The sequence below is a fragment of the Lupinus angustifolius genome, chromosome LG01 (genome assembly GCF_001865875.1).
Source record: "Lupinus angustifolius cultivar Tanjil chromosome LG01, LupAngTanjil_v1.0, whole genome shotgun sequence".
NCBI lineage: Eukaryota > Viridiplantae > Streptophyta > Magnoliopsida > Fabales > Fabaceae > Lupinus > Lupinus angustifolius.
Window position 1 is genome coordinate 33,537,385 of NC_032009.1, and position 23,035 is coordinate 33,560,419.

Here is a 23,035-nt window from a genome sequence, read left to right on the forward strand (position 1 = left end):
TATATTAGTTGAACATTGGTGATTCCAGCAACTATGTTCTTTCAAAGGATTTTATTTTATTTTTATCAGCAACTGAAGTTTCTTAAACCCAACAATTATGTTTGATAACATGAATAAGCAAATATACCACACTTAGCTATGGATCCAAGCTCCAAGTGTAAACATATCTACTTATGAGATTATTTCTAGGATGCTCAATTCTCATAGGCTAAGTGGTCATTCATTTATTCGCCAGAGTAAACACATTAAGCATAGTAATCACAATGAGAGAAGCTGTAAACGCAAAGTATTTATGAAAGTGAGCTAGTTTGAAATATATTATAAATTCCCAAGAACTAATGTTTAGCACCTTAAAATTGTGGAGATTATCATGATGTTGATGTGTTGCATTCTTATTTCAAATGTGAATTTTAACAAATGTCTGAAACCGGGATTTGATTAAGACATCCAAGATAAAAATTATGTATTAAAATTTTGGATATTCTATCATGTTAGAAGTTCAAAACTGTGATCTACAATGTGTCTGTTTAGATTATCTAACATTTTTTAAACCCCTAACATAGTTTATTATATTAAACAATATTGTGAAACCTGAGCCGGATGTCAAACTGGCAGATGTCCTGTATTTGGTTTAACCAGTTTAAACGATTAAACCGTCTGGTCTGACCGGGTGATTCATGCATAATTAATAATTTTTATCTATAAATATATAGTTATATATAAATGTAAAACTTTATATAATTAATAATTATGTATAATTATATTGAAGTAATAACATCTTTCTTTTCTTAAATGGTAGTAAAACAAAATATTAGAGCAGTCTTCCATTTTTTTTTTAATTTTTAAGTGAACCGTCCGATTAACTTATCAGGTTAATTCGGTTTAACCAGGTTTAACATAGTCGGACCGGAATTTCCCTGGTTCAAAGCGGTCCAACTCTCATTCGGTTAAGACTATAATATAAAACCGTTTTTAAGTCTGGTCAGCGGTCAGACCGGTTGAACCATCCGGTCTGGTTCTCACAACACTGATATTAAATGATATAAAACGAATTATTATTTGTTTATTCATAGTTTTTATGTAGTTGAGTAAATAAATAAAATAATTTTTTTCTTTTAAAATTGCAATACCACTGTTTGTGCTCACGAGTGGGGATTCACTTACTCCAAAGTATCAAAGACAGATTCAGAGACTGCTTTGTGCTTGTTCTTGATGAGTCTTGATTCAAAAGTTAAGAGGAATTGTTCATGTTCGTTGATAGAAGATGGGTCAATTTGGCTTTCAATTATTGTGATGACAGATTGAAATTCTTTACCTAATCCATCAAGGATGTAGTCTATATGTTCAACAATTGATGTAAAGGTTCCTATGGATGCTAGTGAATCAGTGATGGCTTTGATTCTTGAAAAATATTCTAAAATGTTGTTGTTGCTTTGAGATATGGTGCGAAGTTGAGCCCTAAGCTACCTACTTCTAGATTTGGTGTGGGCATTGCAAAAGTGTGAAGTTCATCCCACAATTGGCATGATGATGTACAACAAATAACGCTTGTGTGTAAGGATTCGGAAATTGAGTTAAGAATCTATGCAATTACAGTCTGGTCTTGCTCTTCCTAACTAAAAAATGTGGGGTTGGTGTGATAGTGAGTGTAGTCAAAATCTGACAAAAAAATTGGTGAAATTTCAGTGGGATGAATGAACCTTATGACCCTGTTAGATTAGATAATAGAGACCATAAATTGGCTCCATGTGAGATAGTTTTTTCACTGAGTTTAGTAAAAGGGATGAGAAGTGAAAGAGATGGAGATATAGCTCGAATAGGAGGAGTAGAGGCATGGAAAGGTGGAGGAGAGGAAGGATCTGTGACAGTGGCCATTAGTGCGATTGAGACCATGTGAAAAGATAAAGAAAAGACAAATGAAAATCTTGACTAAATATATTTCAGTTTTATTGTATTAAAACTTGATTACACAACGAACAAGTTTGTTCCTTTTTTAAAGGGAAAGCAAAATAGAAAGTAAACTAAACTAACAAACTAGTAATTGCATTAAGCAACTAATTCTGCATATGACAAATTGACAATTTGCATGTGACAAATATATCAATTGACACAATAGAAAAAAATTATAATAAATATCCTTAACTAACTCTTATTCTCTAATAACATGGAGTTTACTCTCTTCTTGATAATTTACTTTCCAACATTCATCTCATATAACATTGTGAAGCTTATAGTAGTGCGGTAAAAAATCCTCTTAAACTTGAGTGACACATTTCTATAGCATATGACATCTGAAACACTTCGCCATTTCATCCACCTTGTTTGAATCCTATGTTTACATCTTCATCAATTTCCCAACAACATTGTATGATTGACATAAAATACTTAAATCTAGTGACTTGCATTAAGATATGATCTACCTGTGTGTTTGATGTTATACAGTATACATAGTCATTCCTAAGCTCAAATAAAATTTTGTCAGTCGATAGCCAATGTAAAACTTGCCGAATCTCTAATAAGGTAATAAACAAAATAAATCATTAAAAAAGAAAAGCCGCTTGCTCCGGCTGCATAAAATAACCAACAAAGCTCCTTTTTAGAAGCCATTAGCTGAACACCAAATAGAAGCTATGAAGACAACTTTGTGCAATTTAAGGGGAAGGGGTATAGTACTATTGTAAAAAATAGAGCATCTATCTATAAACTATAAGCATAAATAAAGAATAATTGCAATAAGCTATTATAGCATTGCCCTCTTCAAAAAACATTTTCTCAAAATTACAAAATACATTCTTTAATAATATCTTCAAATAATGGAATCTTAGTATAACTAGTACAATACCAATCAGCTAGACAATAAAAACACTCCTACATAGCTTCAATACCACATGATGTATAATTTTTTTTGAAAAAGAACTGAATAGAATGATCTAAATCAATTCAGAAAAAAAGAGTTTAGTAGTAACATATGTTCTATATTTATATCTTTAGCACGGAATTAACCCATAAATGGAAGGCTACCATCATCCTAAAGCAACAACCTTCGACATGAAAAAGGAGAGTATGCAAAATATGTGAAATCATATCATACAATGACATACTTATACTAGAACAACATTATATTTATATAATAATCACAATCCTAACTATAAGAGGAATCAACACATCAACTGGTCTATGAGTTGACCTCTCTATGGTTCTATCATTGCCTTTTCCTATAGGAACAGTCTTGTCCTCAAGACTGAATTGAGGAAACTGACTTTTCATAGAATAAATATCCTCTCATGTTGCATTCTCTATGGGCTGCCCTTTCCATTGCACTAAGACCAGCTGCAGACTTTCTCCCCCTTATTAACCTGTCTAGATGCAAGAACAATTACAGGTTCTAATTCTTCTCCTTGTTCTCCATCCGCACTCGTCGGCAACTCGATTTCAATCTTGTAGTCCCTCATAACCTTCTTAAGTAAGGATACATGAAACACAGGGTGAATTCGTGATGTTTCTAGTAACTTTAATGTATAAGCCACTGCTCCTACATGCTCAACAACTTGGGAAGGTCCATAGAACCTGACATCAAGCTTTGGGTTGATTCGAGTCACCACAGAACCTTGCCTATGGGGTCGGAGTTTTAGAAAGACCTATTCCCCCAATTCAAAGCTCCTTTTTGGCCTCTTTAAATCTGCTTGGTTCTTCATTCTGCCTTGTGCTCTGACCAAATGTTGTTTCAATTGTCGCAGTGCTTCATCGCGATCCATGATCTCTCTTTCGACAACTTCAACTAAAGTTCCACCCCGCACGAAACAATTTAAAAGAGGAGGCTTCCACCCATATACCACTTCAAATTGTGTCATTCCAATTGATTGGTGAAAAGTAGTGTTATACAAATATTCTGCCCAATGCAACAAGTAGATCCATGTCTTAGGTTGGTCAGCAATAAAACATCTTTAAAATGTCTCTAAACACCTGTTCACGATCTCGATTGACAATCAGTTTGCCGATGATATGCAATGCTCATTTTTAACTGGGTCCCCTGCATTTTAAAATGTTCTTTCTAGAAGTTACTAACAAATATGGGATCCCTGTCACTAACAACGGCTTTCGGGATCCCATGTAGTCTAACCACCTCCTTGGCAAAAATTTCAGCAATTGCCTTTGTGGTGTAAGGATGTTTCAGCATCACAAAGTGACTATACTTTGACAATCTGTCCACCACAACTAAGATTGCCTCAAATCCTTTGGACTTCGGAAGTCCTGTTATAAAATCTAGAGACTTCCTCCCATATCCGATTTGGAATCGGTAGTGGTTGCAATAAACACCCAGGGATTGTAGCTAATGACACACATTGCATCACTGTACAAAATCTTCGATCATTTTCTTCATTCCAAACCAGAAAAGATTGGCAGCCACACGACGATATGTTCTATAAAATCCAGAATGCCCACCTTGAAGAGTTGAATGGTACTCTTGTAGCAATTGAGGATCCATTTAGATGTTACAGAAATGACCAACTTCCCTTAAACATAAGAACTCCATTTGTATAAACAAAGCCAGGTTTGGTCTCTTTTCCTGCCTCCAATTCTTCAACAATTGATCTCAAATTCTCATCTTCGTGTACTTCAACCATTACAGCATTGGTGTCCCTCCAAGTGGGTACATGTCTCATATAGCTAAAAGAACCACCCTCCTCATGCAATCGGGATAAGGCATTTGCTCCTCTATTTTCGACTCCTTGTTTGTAAATAATTTTAAATTGGTAGCCTAAAAGCTTAGACATCCAATTTTATTGGTTCATTGTTGTGATTTTTTGTTGTAGTAACTGTTTCAAACACTTTTGGCCTGTACGCATAGTAAATTTTCTCCCAACCAAATATGGCCTCTAATGCTGAATTGCTAGTACCACTACCAATAGTTCTGTTTCATAAGCAAATTTGGAGAGATTTCTTACCCCAAATGCCTTGCTGAAGTAAGCTATTGGTTTCCCTTGTTGGATTAGTATTGTTCCTACTCCTCCTCCTGAGGCATCACTCTCAATCATGAATTCCTTGTTGAAATCTAGAAGTGCCGACACGGTAGCTTCAACCATAGCCTTCTTGAGTCTCTCAAAAGCTTCTTGGGCCTTGGCATTCCAATGGAAACCTTCTTTCTTCGTCAGTTCAGTTAATGGCCTAGCAATCATGCCATAGTCTTTGATGAATTTCCTATAATATCCTCTAAGGCCAAAGAATCCTCTTACCCCTTTTACTGACTTTGGAATTGGCCAATGCAACACACTCTTTACTTTATTCGGATCCATTGCTACTCCTTCCTTTGAAACTATGTGTCCCAAGTACTCAATCACAAATTGAGCAAACTGACATTTTTTCTTGTTTGCTACTAGTTGATGCTGTTACAATTTTTCAAATACCACAGTTAAATGTCGCAAATGCTCTTCCCAACTTGAACTATACACTAGGATTTCATCAAAGAACACTAAAACCCACTTCCTCAATATTTCTCTAAATACAACATTCATCAAAGCTTGAAACATTGATGGAGCATTCATCAATCCGTATGGCATGACTAAATACTCATAATGTCCTTCATGGGTTCTAAAAGCAGTCTTGTGCGCATCTTTTGTCTTTATCCTTATTTGGTAGAACCACGACTTGAGATTGAATTTGGAGAAAAATATTGGCCTATGTACTTCATCTAGCAATTCATCAATAACCGGGATTGAAAATTTATCGGGACAGTGGCTCTGTTCAAAGCTCGGTAATCATCACACATACGCCATGTCGCGTCCTTCTTTTTGACTAATATGACTGGGCTGGAGAAGACACTCTGACTTGGTCTCACAATTCCTATTTGCAACATCTCTTTCACCTATTTTTCAATCTCATCTTTATGATAATGAGGATATCTATATGGTCTAATATTCACTAGACTTTGTCCTTCTAGCAATACTATGGCATGTTTCCTGTTTCTCTTGAGAGGTAATCCTTTAGGTTCTTGAAACACATCAACAAACCTAGATAACATAGTGTTCAACTCTGTTTTTTGCTCTGAATTTAAATTATTTACTTCCTTTGCCTCATGCATTGTTTCTGCTATTTGAAGGCTTGCTAACATGTACATCCCTTCTTCCCATACTTGAGTTCCAACAAACAAACTTTGGAAAGCAGTATGTGAATCATACCCTTCACCTTTTAACTCCACCTACCTCCCATATACCATCACCTTCTATATTCTCACATTTTCCCCTAGTTGTTGTGCGAAGTCCATTGCCGAGCTTTATAGTCATCTCTTTTGAATCCACAAAAGGTTTTCCCATAGCTTTAATGAACCTTTTTGAAATAAAGTTATGTGTTACCCCACTGTCAATCAACACTAGTACCGACACCCATTCGATTTCCCTTTTAATTTTAGCGTTTGAAACTACTGACTCTCCCTATTTTCCAGGCTTCCAAGATTCATAACATTGCATTCTCCATCTACTACTTCCTCTTCTTCTTACTCCACTGTTTCGAAGTTCTCTTCACCATTTTTTTCTTCTTTCTCCACTAATACCATGACTCTCAACTGCTTATTAGGACATTGGTGCATATGATGAAATTTGTTTCCACACTTGAAACAAAGCCCTCTTTATCTACAATCAACAATTTTTTGTAGGATAAATGACAAATCCCTCTATCTCTTGGGCCATTTCCCCTCATGTCTCCTTCATAATTTTTGTTGAGCCTTGCATTATTAGTTGACCCAAAGTTGCTTCATATGCTGGAATTTACTAAACCATCAGTCTTCTTTTTGTCCATGAATATGAACCCAATCTGACCCAAGGCTGCCTTTGTGGGTGAAACCATAATTGGGTCTGTTCCAATGTTGAGACCCAGGTTCAACCCCATTATCCTTCTTCCCTAATGAGTTTGATCCCAAACGACTGCCCTACAACTCCATCTCTACTACTCTAACCACATTCATCATACGAGATATCGAAATTGGGTCCAAAGCCCTCCTGCTTTGGATTCGTCCTCGAATATTCTCCTTCAACCATGGATAAAATATCCAAAAAATTGCTCATCCGGTAACCTCTTAATTTGTGTTGTGCGCTTCTCAAAATTTTCTATATACTCACCCACAACTCCCTCTTGACGGAGAGATGCTAATTATGCGAAAATATTGCCCTCTCCAATACCTCCATATCTATCCATCAACTCTCTCTTGAGTTGTTCCCACGATATCTCTTTTCGTCTTGTGATGGGGCAAATCACAAGTGTAAGATTATATCGTCTAGTAATAAAATAGTGATCCCACGAGAATTGGCAAATTCCTTTAATTATAACGATTAATTTATACTTAACTCAAATAAGAAATAAAATTGAATTTAGAACAATTGAACAATTGACAAGAATAATTATAAAAATATTAAATATGATTGAAATCTAATTTAGGAAAAGTTCTCAATATAATGATTACCGCCTTTACACTCGCAAATAATTGTTTTGCTCATTTTCATGAACTTTAAGTTGTGAGAGTGAATTTCTCTTTGATATGTGTCATCATCTCTCGAGCTTCGACACATGTACTCAACTAAAGTCGCACTACTCTCGTGGTACAATTATCAATTGAATCATTTACTTGACTCTTTTTATCCAATCGCTTTGTAGAAACCCAATGTGAATTCCAGAAACCCCCGAGAATTCTAAGTCTACTCTTGTGAATTAGGATTCTAGTTTGAATAACTGAATGGTTGGATAGTTGGGTTCACCTCTCGATCCTTCCTCAATGTATCTAAGATGTGTAATTTGTTGGTCAGACAACTCACACGAATAAAATTCAGTTTAATGATTTAAATCGTAACACTCAATGAAATAGAAGTAACAACAAATGTTTATTGAATGCAAAAGGGCATAGCTCCAATCCTAGAAACAAAGGGAATTTTCTCACTCATAATGGAGAAGAGAATACAAAATTCTAAATTAGAGAATTGTAATGTAAAAGTGTATTCCATCCTTGTGGGAAAATCCTCATTTATCCTAATTACAAAATATTGGGCTAAACCCAACAAAACAAATCTAAAAAATAGGAATGATATATAACATCTACGACCGTAGCTGTACATGACGCCTTCACTTCAAATTGTTTTGGTCCTTTAATTGGTCTTCAAATAACCTCAACACCAAATTTTATATTCTTGCACTCAATCTCTACTATTTTTGGCTTCCATCCATCCAATGGGACACTAATTGAGGCACCTGACTCTTTCCAGTTGGCCTGCTTTTGAACAGAAGTGGCTACAGGTAAGGCAGGGGTTGTGGATGTCGCTTCAAGGGGAGGGAATAAAAAAAGGTCTCCCTTACCATCATTTTGAATGATACACACGCTTAAAGATCAATACGAGTGCTCCTAACGATTGGCACTAAATCGCCCAAATCCAAACTAAAATGATGGGCTATCATGCTGATTAGTCCACCAATGACAATGGTACTAGATTGGGCATGAGCAACCTTAAGGAGGTGTCGTGCCAAGTAGGACCTTATATCCACTTGAAACTCGTTTAGATATACCAAATGAAAAAGTACGCATCCGACATCACGTTTTCGTCACTCTCTCCGCGTCTAAAGTGTTTTTGCCTTTATGCGGCGGAGGTAACAAAAGATGGGGTTAGGCATAAGAGAGACCTTATAGTTTGAGGGATCATAGACCCGAACATCATCCACCACTTTGATCCACAATTTATGGGCTTTGAATTCCCTCGGAGGGCGGCGTTCACCGCGTACCGACATGCAAAATATAGCATTGAATTCAGCCAAGGTGAGGACAAACTGAGTGTCTCTTAGCCTGAAGGCTATTCGGCCCACAACAGTGTGTGGGCCTTGCAGAATTTTTGCTTCATTCCTAATCCTATTTTGTTTATGTGTCCACTTACCCAATACAACATTTTCATCTATGCTACATTGGGTTTGTTCTCTTGTTAACATATAACATTGTTGTCTAAGTCTTATAGTTGTACGGTAAAAATTTTCCTATAGTAGATCACCTCCAACACTTGCATGTTTGTTTGGTTAGGCTTTTAAAAAATATCAAAAGCTGCAAAAAAGAGGAAGACGAAAAGCGTTTTTTTATTAGAAGCAACATTTTCTAGCTTCTTAAAACTCTAGATTTAGGTTAAGTTTAGGTTAACAACTTAATAAGGCATTTATTCGAAAATATTTTTCCAAATAAACTGAAAAAAACTTATTTTCATAGGTTACTCTGATAAGCCTACTGAAATAAGTTAAAAGAATCACACTATTGGCAAGTTCCGCAACATATCATTAAATTGTTGAAAAACTGGAATATGTAAAGAAATAATTTAACATGAGACACGTAAGTGATATTATCCTCAAGATCTATTCGCAATGATGTGTTGATTGCTTAGGATTCAACTGACTCATCTATCAATAAGTTAGGAGGAGAAACTAGCGTAAAGGAAACATGTAAAGTAGTGTGTGTATTGAGGATCCACCTAATGGTTTAACAAAACTTCATTTTATAGCCAAAATGAGAGACTTTAATAAATTATCTGACTAACAAAAGTGATATCTTAACAACAAACAATGATGGTGATGAGAATGATGCTTTGAAAAGTGTGACAAAACTCACAACTTGGTGATGCTAAAATGAGGCTTTGGAAGGTGGTGTCACTAATAAATATAGTGACAAAAACAATATTGAATGATGAAAATAAAGCATACAAAATACATTGAAAATACAACACCCATGACCCTTCGAGCAATGATTAACAAAGGCATTATTAAAAAGCTAATGCTTGTGTTGAAGTAGCAGGAATTTTATTTTTTGAAGGATTGCAGATACATTATCATTTTGCGAGACAAGGCAAATGAATTTTTTATATTGATGTACAGGAACACTATACACTTTGTGAGGGGATAACATCATCAGAAATCAATGGGACATTCTATTCTACTGACTTCAAAATCAACAATAAACCACTCTATGCTCCCTGCAAACCCGTGGGCCCCTTGACCCTGCCTCCCTTCAAAAAATATAGGGAGAAAACAAAACTAGAACAGTGTTCACAAGAATGAGCTACAGATACAGTGGCCTAATGTACAACCATCAAGTATTTACTCGACCAACAAAAAATTGTAAATAAACCTCTCGCTCTAAGGTATATCAACTAATCATCCAATTTTCATCTTGTCTGCGTTTTTTGTTTATACTCAGGCACCCTTCAATGTTTACAGTTTTGATTTCACACCAGCAGTAGAAGTCAATAACCAATTTTCTGTCCATTGTAGTTTGTCCAATCATATATGGTGATATGAAGTAGAAAGTTTCACATTAAAGGGAGGTAAGCTCCACCATGACCCTTCCTCAGCACAAGTGGTGCCGCGTTGTCAGGGACCTTATCCAATTCTTCATTGCATGCATCAGTGACATCCCCAAATCCAGTTGCCACTGTAGCTAACTGTACTCGTAGCCTCAAATCTCTTGTCCGCTTCAATAAGCACCTGAATGACCGTCCTAGATATTTAGCCCACTCAGCTGGCAACCCTCCCCCTGTGAGCCAGACAGAGAAATGGGACTGGTCACCTCTGGCAGCCACTTCGGCTCTATAGAATCTAGCTAAATCAATCAGCATTGATGGCTGAAGAGGTAGGACTGCCACGAATTCAGCCACAAACTCTTCCATTACTTCAGGTTTGAGCATTTGGTTCCATAGTACTAAAGCCCATTCACTTGGCTGGTTCAGGTTATAAGCTTCAGCTACGATTAGAGCCTCTTGAAAACGAGACTGCTCAACTAATGCTCGCCTAGCATTGGTTTCTGATCGATAAAGCCACTGGAAATCTGGCATTCGAATCTGCAGAGACAGAAGGGAAGCCTGAGCACAATCTCTACGTGTTTTGTTTCCAGCATCGATGGAAGAGTGAACTTCAGCTGCTTCAATGTAGAAGCGCATAGAATCCAGTAAGTCTTCATTGTGGTCCTTGTTGTAGCGACGGGACCACTGCTCAGCTGATTGCAATGCACGTGACTCTAAAAGAGCTGCTGTCTCATGTTTCATATCAAAATGATTGTAGACCTGTAAGGAAAACACAATATAATTAGTCTATCACACTTTAATCTAGTTTCAGTGTTTGCTCCATCTTGAAAGAAATTAAGCACAGGAGTAAATAATTATTCTGAAATAATAGGTGTTCACTTGTTTAATATAATTATATAAACCAGTGGCATGTCAGAAGCATACAACCATCAATCTATATTATATGTACTACACGGACAAAACTGATAGTATTTGACATTGTACCAACATAAAAAAAAATACGAACCATGGCAAATGCATCAAGGTCATTAGGGTTGAAATGCTTCAAAGATGTAAGAACAGCCATCCGAAATCCTCTGACAGCCTCAGCAGTTCCCGTGTTTGTGTCTGCAGCAGCAGAATACTTCTGAAGAAGAAGATCCAATTGACCGTTTTCTATAAGAATGCCAAGAATGAAGTTGAGAGCATAAAAATTTCCAACTCCTGTTATCAGGCGAGCCAAACATGGAAAATCACCCTCCAAGACGTAAGCATCAACCCTGGTCGTGGCAAGAGCCACAAGAACATCAACTCCATCAAGGCAAGCAGATGATTTGTAGAAGTGGTGGGACAGAATAAGAAGCTCAACCTGAAAATGCCAATTACATGCGGTGGAAAAGCATCAGCTTCAAGACAATGGAATGTCTCAGCCAGAATCATTAAGATACCATCTTCACATATTTTTTCCTCCAGATTACGTCACAATGAGTATTCAGAAGCAATTAAAAAATACAATCATGTGATAATGGTCAGAGCACCAAAATAAAATCTAGGCCATGAAACACTTAAAAACGACTAAAAGGTCTAAATGGCCTTGCTGAAGACTTGGTTTATGATAGAACAAAATGACATTTTTTTTATCTATGATCTGAGCCCACCTAGGAGGAAAAGGCTTTTGTATTTAGTCAGAGCTGACTACGTTTATCATCATTTCAAAAATCAATATGAAAATAGAACTTTCCAAGCATTGTGTAATCATTTCTGGAACATAATAGCATAGTTATAAGAACCAGACCGTACTAGCCGGCTCAACTAGTGAACCGGTCCCTATACTGGTACATACGATGATTATACCAGTCATGCAATTAAACCGGTCAAAACCGGAAAATACCAGTCATACCATATTGTACCGTACTGGTCAAAACCGATTTTTATATGAAAAACTTGAATATTTTTCAAAATGACACAATAAGGTTTCAAACCTTGAACTTGATAGTTGTTTATAACATAGTTATTGAATCATTTAATTATTGAGTTATATGTTACAAATAATAATATTTATATTAATAAATGTATTATGTTTATTATAATATATTTAACTTAATCAGTATGTGGTGAAATTAGTGAACTAAGGGTTGAACTACTATACCACCATACCAATACTCTCTCTAACCGTTATTATAACCGATACAACATTAATAACACTGCATAATAGTGAAAAATGTATAATAATGAAAATGATCAATGTGATACCTCACAGGCATGCGGTATTTCTTGTCCAGTAATCACCAAACGCATTAAGGCATGCCCGATTTCTGGTTCAGAGGGGCAAAGCTCTGCCCACTTCAAAAAGTCTGAAAATCTCCACAGAAGTGGGGCAGGTCCTTCTTCCTTTTGCGAATCCATATATCCTCCACGATGTGCAGCCAACACACCCTGGACAATACAAAGAAGTAAATACAGTGATATAGTTATATGAGGTACCTATCAGATTCATGGACTTGTATCAAAACAGACTTGTTTAACACAGCATCTGTATAACTGACATGTCAAAAAGACAACTGTACACTGATACAGAAGCAATTTACAAATCTTGGATAATTAATTTACTCCCTACATAGGCAACAAGGCCACCAAAAATCCATCTACTACGAGAAGGTACATCTCACATTGACCAAATAAAACACCATGCCATAGAAAAACTATTATTAACTAGAATCTAAATAATAAACAAGCATAATGAAGAGTAAACCTTCAGGAAAGATTCAGCAAGTATTTGAGCAATACTTGCAGCTGACATCGGATGAGTCTGCACAAGTAAGTTTGCCTCCTCAAAAGACTCCTGTGCTTTAAGAGAAAGCAGCTGCAGCAGCTCAATCGGTTGCTTGTTAAACGCCTCAAAAAATAGGAGGCCCAAGGCGTTTGCAGCTTTTATAACTGCTATTATTCTCTTACATAGCCCACGCCCACTACCTTCAGTAAAAATGGCCACCAGACTCTCCAAAACCTAGCATTGCATGTCCACAATATTGTATTGATACACATTTCTCAACATCAATAAAAAAAACAATCACTAACTTGCATTAACAGGGAGGGGTTGGACAAAAACCTGCAGTGGGTCAACATGGTGTTTGTCATTCAGTACACCATACGACTGCATAACCGAATGAACTTCCTCATCAAGCATTGACGTAGATACATTGCCAGGAGGAGTCGAAATAGCAGCAAGCTTCAAAGCTGCATCCACAAGTCTAAATTCAGTTGGTGTTTTTTCAGGAGAGAACTTATGTTGTAGTTGCTTGGCGGCAGCAATTTGACCACATTCCAACAAAGAAAGTACAGCCCTTTCCAGCTCTGCTGCTCCAACCCTTTCCTCCCACCTAGAGAAAGACATTTCCACTTTTAAGTTTACTTCTTGAATCTGCAACTCACTTTTTAGACCAAGAGTACCGGAGCCATCATCAGTATCAGCATTTTTATCTGTTGATTCAATAGGTGGGCGTCTTGATGCCATGTACCCTTTGGCCCTTCTTTTTGTCTTTGTACCCCCAGCAAATGTAGTTGAAAGACCAGTATCCACCACTTGATTCTTGTGAGGGATTTGGTTACTTTCCCTTGACTCATATTTTTCTACAGATCTATTCCTCATTGTATTTATATGGTTGTCCATCTTTGCTATTATACTTGCAGCTCGATCAATAATACTGGAATCATTCTTGATGCCATTCTCCCTGTTAGAAAAGGTAAAATTGAAGTCTCCTTCATTCTTCACCTGAGTTTCAGACTCAACAGCTAAGAGCCATACTTTGGTTTCAATTTCACGCAGAAGATGTGATGGGCACACACTGAAAAGTTCAGCAGCATGATAAGTACATATATTAACTCAAATTGAAACAGAAAGTAACTTCGATATGTTACATACGGGTTGGAAAGACTTATCATCCCACTCAGCCATTGCAGAGAAAGCAATAACAGCTCATGAAGCTCTCTAGCAGGAAGGTCTTTTTCTACTGCTTCGGCATGCTTAAGGAAAAACAATCCAGCCTGAAATCAACACAATGGAGATAAACTTTAATCACAGAGCAATATAGCATATATCTTTAGCTGAACATTGAGAGTAGTAGAAATCAAACACACTTGAAGAGAAGGAAAGGAATATCTGATGAATAGTGTGTGGCAGTGGCTCCATAAAGCAACCCTTTCTTCTGGCACATCCCAAAGAAACTCCTTCCATTCAGCTACCATAGATTCAGCCTAGCATAGGTAGCAGAGGCAAAGAAAGATGAGGGGAGGGATTGGGTGAGAAGTAATTGCAAAACTATCAACTACAATTTAGTCACAGAAAAAATCATGCAAAATGGCAAAGAAAAATTCAAAGCTCCATCCTACTCAGATTACAGCATAAGTTAAGCAGATACAATATACAGCTGAGTTTATGAGCTTTTATAGATGTCTAAAGAACACGTGATATGTGAAATTTGTCACAAGAAAATACATTTTCTACACAAGAGATCTCTGCCATTAATTTGATTAAATGATATCATCATCTGCACCAAAATTTATTAAAACAAGAAAATCACACAAATCAATTAGTTTGCCTCTCTTTGTATTTTTTGTTTTAGTTTTCTTCTTTAGTTCTTGAGGATTTCTACCACTTGCTTTTGTAATGTTCTCTTCTTTCTTAAATATATTCTTTCATTAAAAAAATTATGTTAGAGTAAATAGTAATACATGACTATGTAAGGTTTTGTCTGTTGACATTAGAGGAAATATTTCTAATCAGGTTTTGCCTTAAACCATTTTAATTCATTAAGGTTTTAAATATGGATTGAGGTTATGGTCCGTAAGAACTACTCCATCTCACAAACAGGTTTATAATCGTAAATATCACCTGAGATTCAGTAACATGATGTATTGCAGATTTCCAGGGTGCACCACTGGCCTCCAACTGCTTGGCCCAGTTCCTTGCCTGCTCCCAGTGCATATTCTTTTCTAGTGCAGACAAGAGTGAGGCATCATCCAATGTTTCATTATCTAAGTGTAACTCATCATCTTTACGAAGTAGAGGCTCTGCTAAATTAATTTTCCAATAAACCCTTCGATAGTACGCTGCTGCATATCCACCATCACCAAAGTCAGTGGCAGCAAGAAGTTGCAGTAAGCATCTTTTTTCGTAAGGAGAGGGGCAAGTCGAAAGCACAGCATCAGCAGCCTTTGAAGCAGTAGAACTAACCCATGATGTTCCAATCTGCCCTTCCCTTCCTATATTTGCCTGCAAGTAGATTGGTTCATCCTTAATTCGTGCAGAAAATGAGCCCAAATGTGCAGAAGCTTCTGAAAGGCGCATTTGCGAGAATGCCTGAAAGAAACAACAAAAAAGACAAATTCCACAATGGCAAGCTATTACATTTAAAAAATCAAAAATCAAATTGAAAAGTGCCAAAAAGGTACACCTCAAACACACAACTCCTACTTGCAGGTGTGGCCACACTCGATTCAAGTGGTTGATTATGTTTCATATCATCAGATTCAAATCGATCAAGGATATGATTTTCCAACAGAAATTCCTCAGAAAAGTTGGGCAAGGAACTCAAAATTTGTGCACAGATTTAACATCTTAAGTTGCAATTGATTTACATTTAAAATATTCAAAGCAAAAATATTAAGGATCGCTTTATCTGGTTGGCAGCATCAGGAATGTCCCCAAATTTAAGTAAACTCTAGATGCGAAAGAGTTAATCTAATGCACATTCAAGTAAGATTCTAAACGGAAGGCAAAACATTTAATGCGTATTATATAAAACATGGTCATGGCAGGCAATAACTAAAACCTTTCTCAATTATATCAGAAACACATTGAGTGGGGAAATGCAATCATTTACTTCTGGCTCATTGGGTTTCTGCACCTGTAAATTGTTTTACTGGTCGCCTCCTCGTTTTCGTAGAAGGCTGGTAAACCCTAGTCTTAGATTTTCAAGCAAGCAATAATGGTATAAAAAATTAAGAAAGCCACGAGGGTTTGGTCCTTATAGTTTGAACAATTTCTTTTTCTTAGTTTCAAAGGTTTTGGCAAGAAAAAAGGTAAAGTTTTATAGCAGTGTGCTATGTTATGTTACTCTAATGTATTTGTCTGGCTTACCTGAAGAGCACGGATGAATGGCAGCAAGGGGCATGATGGAAGGAACATCTCAAATGCCCTCAGCAAAGGCAAGAATAATTGCTGTTCACAAAGCACTGCAACCATCTTGGAAAGAGAAGCAGGCCCTTCACCGGAATCGCTTGCAACGTCAATGGATCCAGAATTTTCTACTCTTTTCTTATCATCAGTAGTGTTATCTTGGGAATCAAATACTTTTTCACCAATAGAAGTGCTTCCAATATCAGATATTGCATAAGTAGAGGAGTCTAGTGAAATGGGTGTCATTAACCGTCGACGTTTAGGACTCTGCCTATTGTAATGAAATGTAAGGACTCTAATGCTTACAGGGAGGGCATTAGTTGCATTTACAGCCGCTCCAACATTATCTGCTATCTGGGAAGCAATATCGTTCACCTTGATGGATGAAGTTTCTCTGTCCACAGATAAAAGAAAATGAGTTCCAACCATTGAAGTATGTCTGCCTACACACCTGTTTGGGTGCATGTGTCTAAGGATCAATAGACACTGGTATAAAAGTTGAAACACTTAAAAGTCTTAGACCTTTAACAACTCGTCATACAATGTAAATTTCCAATCATTTGAAATTTGAATCACACAACCAAGCTTAACCCACTAAGTGTAGTCAGCATAAGAAATGTAAACAAAGCAACGGTAGAAAAAGAAGAACACAGGGAGAGAGTGAGGAAGAGAAACTGAAATTAATTTTCTCTATTATGTTTTCTTAATGAATAAGGGAAGAGGTACAAGACAGCTAGCTACACCGTTACTCCACCAACAGATAACTAATCTGTACTCCACTACACTAAAACTAACTGTACTAAACTCTAAGGGTTTAGTGATGCAGGCTGGGCATCTGATTGTGATGATAGGAAATCTATTTCAGGTGCTAGCTTAGTCCTAGGACCTAATTTAATTATATTGCGGTTAAAGAAGCAAATCACTATCTCTACGTCCATTACACAAGCTGAATACAGAAAAGTCTTGCTCCATTAGTTCAACAGTTTAGGTAGGAGCAACCACTCTTGACTGAGCTAAAGTTCTTATTTTCTGCACCTCTGATTTTTTGTGGCCCTGATTACAGTGGAGACACAAAGTTCAAAACAAGACTCTTCAAGTAAAGCATATCCCAACTGATTTTCAAACTGCAGATGTTATCACAAAACCTTTCCTAAGAGATCAGCTCAGAGTTCTTGATTACAATATTTTAGGTACACACCCTGAGCTTCAAGGGGGAATATTAGGGAATAATAGTTATTTAAGTTTGGATAAAGTCAGCTTGTAAGCCACTTGTGTATGTTAGACCAAGCTAGACTTAAGAAAGGCACTAAAGGGTCTAAATTCACCCCCAAAATCACTCTGTACAGCCTTGACTGTATGAGTGAATTGAGTGTGAACATACCTAAGAAAGTACTGAAAATGGTTAATGTTTCAGACTTTTGCTTTAATAGAAATAACCATGTGTGTTTAGTGTGAGCATCTACTATGGAAAAATAGTACCTAAAACCAGAATCAGAGTAAACAGGGGCAGGTCCCCATAAATCAACAAACAAAGACTAGCTCAAAAGCAGAATGATAATGTGTAGTGGAACTAGGTGCATGAAGCTTATGAGCTTTACCAACACAACATGAATTACAGAAGTCAATATCAGTTTTATTGATAGAAGGAATTTTACATTGTGTCAAAATGTCCTTCACAACAGTGTAATGAGGATGGCCTAGCCTATTGTGCTATAGTGAAAAAGTACTAGATTTATTACAAGTAGTAGGGTTAGGCAAACCAATACAACTTGTTGTAAGAGTAAAAATAGAAGGAGAACACCTAGGATGACTGAGAAGAAGGCAATTGAAAGCATAGAGTCTTTCTTTGGTGAGAGACCCTTGAAGTAAGATTTCATTAGTATCCTTAGATTTCACAAAATAAGTGTTAGGATGAAATTCAAAATAACACAAGTTGTCTTTAGCAAATTGTGCAACACTAATAAGATTTTTTGTGATTGAGGGAACAAGAAGAAGGTTTTTAAGAGACAAAGAAACTTTCGAATTAAAAGGAGAAGTCAGGTGAGAATTTCCAACACTTTGAATTGAGATTCCAGTGCCATTACCCATGTATATCTGGTCATGACCGAATGATTCAATAGGCTCATGAACAAGTGAAGCATCTGCAGTTAAATGGTTTGTGGCACCCGAGTCAGGATACCAGGTAACACGTTTTGCATCTTTAGTTGGAGAAGAAGGAAGCTCACTGTGTGCAATGTGAGCTGACATAGGATAGTTGTGATAATGTGAAGGTGGTGGATGAGTTGGGCCAGGCCCAAGTAATGAGTCCCTAACATTAGATGATCCATAGTGCCCTCCATTTCCATTGTAGAAATCAGTTGGATAGTCCGGATAAAAGTGGGTTGGATATCTTGCTGGCCCATTGGTAGATTGGACGGAGGAATAGTGAGAATGACGTGGCACATAACCAGGTGCAACACGTGACATATGGCCAGCTGGAGGTGTGCACGTTAGCCCAAAATGTGAAGGTGCATAATAGCAAAAGGCAACATCATGACCAGGACGATTACAGTAAACACAAAATGCAGTTGAAGAACCTCCACGGAAATAACGTCCTCCACGGTTACGACCACCACTATTTCCACGACGACCACGGTGACCTCGAAAATTACTTGCATGTGCATTTTCAAAACCATAGGATGCCAAATTAGGTGATTCAACTCTTGGAGAGTAGTAAACTGATGGAGCGATGCATGCTCGAGGTTGAGAAGAAACAGGAGTAGAAGACAATGGAGATTCAGAAGCGATATTGACAGACAAAGCATCGGAAATAGTTGTGTTTATTCTTCTCTAATCTTGATTCAAACGTCAACAGAAAGGATTCAAGATTATGAATGGAAGACAAATCAATTTGACTTTCAATAGAAGTGATTACAGGTTGATATTCCTCATTTAAGCCATCCAGCATGTCATCAATATGCTCTGAGGTAGGAATTGGAGTGCCGATGAAGATCAAAGCATCAACGAGACTCTTGATTTTAGTGAAGTAATTGGAGATGGAGCTTGAGCCTTGAGAAATGGACCTGAGTTGAGAACGCAATTTTCTACTACGGGCTTTTGTTTGCGAATTACCGAATGAATCTAACTCCTCCCATAACTGCCACAAGTGCACACAACCGACCACTTGTGGTTGAAGACTTTCGGATAGGGAGTTAAGAATCCATGAAAACACGCATTGATTGAGTTCTTCCCATTGTAAGTAAGTTGGATTAACGCGATTGATTAACCTATCATCATCGTTAAGAAAACGATGTGGAATTTACGTTCCAAGAACGAATCGATTAGCGCGATTCGAAGTTAGTGTGGCTAGCATGAAGTGTCTCCACACTAAATAGTTCTTTTCGGTGAGTTACATTGATGGCGTCGGAAAAAAAAAGAGAAGACACCGCATCAAGCAGCGAGGTGGCGGAAGGAGAAATCGGAGAAGAGGATCTGAACGTCGTTGCGTTGTTGTCGGTTGCCATGGCGTGATACCATGTGAGAAATTGAAAACCAGAGTGTAGAGAAAACAAGAGAGAAGAAGAAGCTTGAGAGAAAAGAAGATGATATTCTTTTTATTATTGAAAACTTGAAATACAATGAGTAACAGAGTTACTCATAGAAAAACTAAAGAGGGTAAAATGGTAAAGTAACTGTAGTAACAAACTCAGTTACCTTACTTAACTAAATTGCAACAGATTGATAACTGAACTAAATGCACTATTCTAATAGAGGTCTATAAATAGAGCTACCTACTCATTGTATCAGTTTAGGTTTTCCCCCCACCCCTCTAGAGGTAGTTACTTTACAATATCTGAATAGATAAAAAACCATCACCAGAATATGATTTACTTAAAGACAGTTCCAGTCACCTTGCTGCAGTAATTTCCAACCAAACTGTGAGGCATGATAATGAAGAGACATCAGAGAAACATGAAGCAACCATTGCTAATATTGACCAGGACAACTCTTTTGCTTTCATCAAGAGAGCCTCTCCAGGACTTTTTTGCTTTTCACACTCTGCTAATATTTGGAAGATTTCAACTGGAACACACATATTTTCATCAGGAAAGTTTGTTTCGTCGCCTTTCTCCTGTGTATCGAAGGGCGATACAGAGCTTGCCTTTTTCTTTGACTGCATTCCTCTCAAAACTGTCAACATATGAAGTCTGAAACGTGGATCACTAAACTCCTTTGATGCCTAGCATTCACAATCACAAAGAGATTCAAACTGAATTTTTTTCACTTTAACGTAACTGACACAGTTTTGCTATATGAACTAGAATAGGAAACAAGACTTACCACTTGGACCACTGTATCAAATGAATATCCTCCAATTTGAGCTTCAGACAAAAATTCAATCTGGCGGGGGCAGCAAAATCATTAGATAAAAGTTTAAGGGATTAACAAAAGGCAACAATAAAAGCAGAAACATACCCAGTCATTGTCTCTAGCTAATACAGCTAGGTACTTGGTACTTAAGGGAAGCTGGTGCATCCTACAGAAATTTGTTACCAACGTCCAGTGCTGGCTAGCAGCCCTTCGTTGAGATTTTAACTCAGTTCCATCACCATTTCCACTTAATAGCCATGACCCATAGGTATTTCCATCAACCAATTGTGGAAGGCTTGACTTTTCCAAATGGTGCAAGACAAGCATAAGAGCTCTTGAAGGTCGTTTACTGAGGGCAACTGTCTCCGTGGCAATTACAGGGGAATCCCTGTGCGAATACTCATCAGCTAGAGCTCGAGCAAGAGATTCTGTTACACCACCTTCATGAGACATTGCATGAAAGACAGATCCCTTAGGTGATAATTGCCTAAGATTTTCATTATTTTCACTTGATTTGTAGAAAGAAGATATCCGTCTTAGCACAGCAATATCAATGTGCATCATGCTGGCAGACAAACCACAAAGCTCCAGAAGAAAAGCACATGAAGCTATGAGCATAGAATCCTCAAAATGCATAATAGCAATTGGAAAAACCTGAAAATTCAAGTGCTGCACATTTCAGTCTACTGTTCAAAGTTCCAAAATATGTGTGTATATATGAGACATATCTAGTAAGAGAAGTGATTATTGTGAGAGGTGAGATGAGGGGAGTGATTATTTGAGAGGTGAAAGGAGTTAATCTTGACCAATAGATCTTATTTTGAACGGTCAAGATTAGAACATAATAGCATGTGACTTTTTTATGTGGTCATGTGATTTTTATGTAAAATCTAACCTTAACCACCCTTTTAAGGTTGTTGGAAAAGAAAGTACCACATTGAATAGAATGGAGCAAGTTGTGCAACATAGAAGTGGAAAGACCCATAAACCTAAAGCCTCAAGGCTCTGAGTCAAGATGTTATGTCAAACCCACTTATATTACTATTCACTTAGCCCATTAATGAAGAAGACCGAACTCACTCTCTTAATAAAAGACTTGGACAGGGCCCATTCCTGAATTCCGATAAAGATTCAGTGATCAGGACTCTCTACTCTCTCCCTCTCATAATAACAAGGTGCTCTCACCTGATATAGTCCCAATGTGTCTCTATGGGTGTATGGGTGTGTGCTATTTTTATGAATAATAATCTACAAAATCTGGCAAGAGCTAGTTCTATTACATATTAGGATACATATGAGAAGGTGTCCAACATCAAAATCAAAGGAAACCATAAGATGCAACAAAGACCTTATGGTAGATCAATTGATACAATCAATGATGTAAAACCATTCATGTCCTTTCACTACACAACTTAACCTTTTAAGTTTACAAGGTTTCAAAGTCAAGTGCTCAGAAATTTGGCCCTTGCAATCTCCACTGTTAATTGTTAGAGTAACTAATTAAAGTAGCTAATCTCTAATGTAATCACCTGAATTGTAATAACACAAATCAGATTCCATTTTCTATCTCTCTCTGTCTAGTTTTTCCCTTTACACCATTCATATGACTTAATGTAACAGCTTTATGCATTGAGGTTGAATTGGTTCTTACCAAATAGATTCATTTGAAAGCTGGACTTGGGAATGATCACTACCAATTTCAGTACTGATCATCAAGTGAAGATTTTTTAACAAACAACACTTTTTCAACATAACTGCTTAATGCATTGATTTTTTTTAAATTTTATCTCTCACTTCAAGTACAAAATCAGAAAATTCATTTAAAAAAAAACCCTCACAGATGAAAGGAGAGTCTCTTCGCTTTGTCCTAATGGTGAAAGAAGTCTTTGCACATCGGATTGCGTGTTAGTCTGTCCATGAGCTGAAGTACTCGCTCCTCCTTCTGATTTCAGACTTTGAATTCTATGGGAAAGAATTTGGTTAAAAGCTGCCAGTGCTCGTCCACGATGCAAATGATGGTCAAGCCCAAGTCCATTTTCCTGAAAAATCAATAAAACTTAAATCATATAAAGTAAGAAAATATACAGATATACAGATATACAAATAAGCAATTATGATCGTGAGTAGAAAGCAAAGTATCAAAAGCATATTTGTAGCAACAAACATGGAAGGATATCACATGAGGGCGAGAAACTCAACTCCTGAAAAAAGAAACTAT

General features: G+C 37.1%; 1 protein-coding gene across 2 annotated transcripts in view; it reads right to left on the minus strand.

Annotated features, from left to right (window-relative positions):
* The window catches only part of LOC109361524, a 28,560-nt gene continuing 15,342 nt past the window's right edge, over positions 9,818–23,035 (minus strand). For both annotated transcript variants that reach the window (XM_019607010.1, XM_019607002.1), the window contains 13 exons: positions 22,656–22,856; positions 20,923–21,471; positions 20,788–20,847; positions 20,358–20,686; positions 16,429–16,861; positions 15,181–15,648; positions 14,427–14,543; positions 14,212–14,333; positions 13,399–14,134; positions 13,042–13,296; positions 12,543–12,725; positions 11,317–11,658; positions 9,818–11,069 (listed from right to left, as the gene is read on the minus strand). In XM_019607010.1, coding sequence (XP_019462555.1) covers positions 10,320–11,069; positions 11,317–11,658; positions 12,543–12,725; positions 13,042–13,296; positions 13,399–14,134; positions 14,212–14,333; positions 14,427–14,543; positions 15,181–15,648; positions 16,429–16,861; positions 20,358–20,686; positions 20,788–20,847; positions 20,923–21,471; positions 22,656–22,856 — 4,545 coding nt within the window. In that variant the 3' untranslated portion in view covers positions 9,818–10,319. The remainder of the gene's footprint in view (positions 11,070–11,316; positions 11,659–12,542; positions 12,726–13,041; positions 13,297–13,398; positions 14,135–14,211; positions 14,334–14,426; positions 14,544–15,180; positions 15,649–16,428; positions 16,862–20,357; positions 20,687–20,787; positions 20,848–20,922; positions 21,472–22,655; positions 22,857–23,035) is intronic.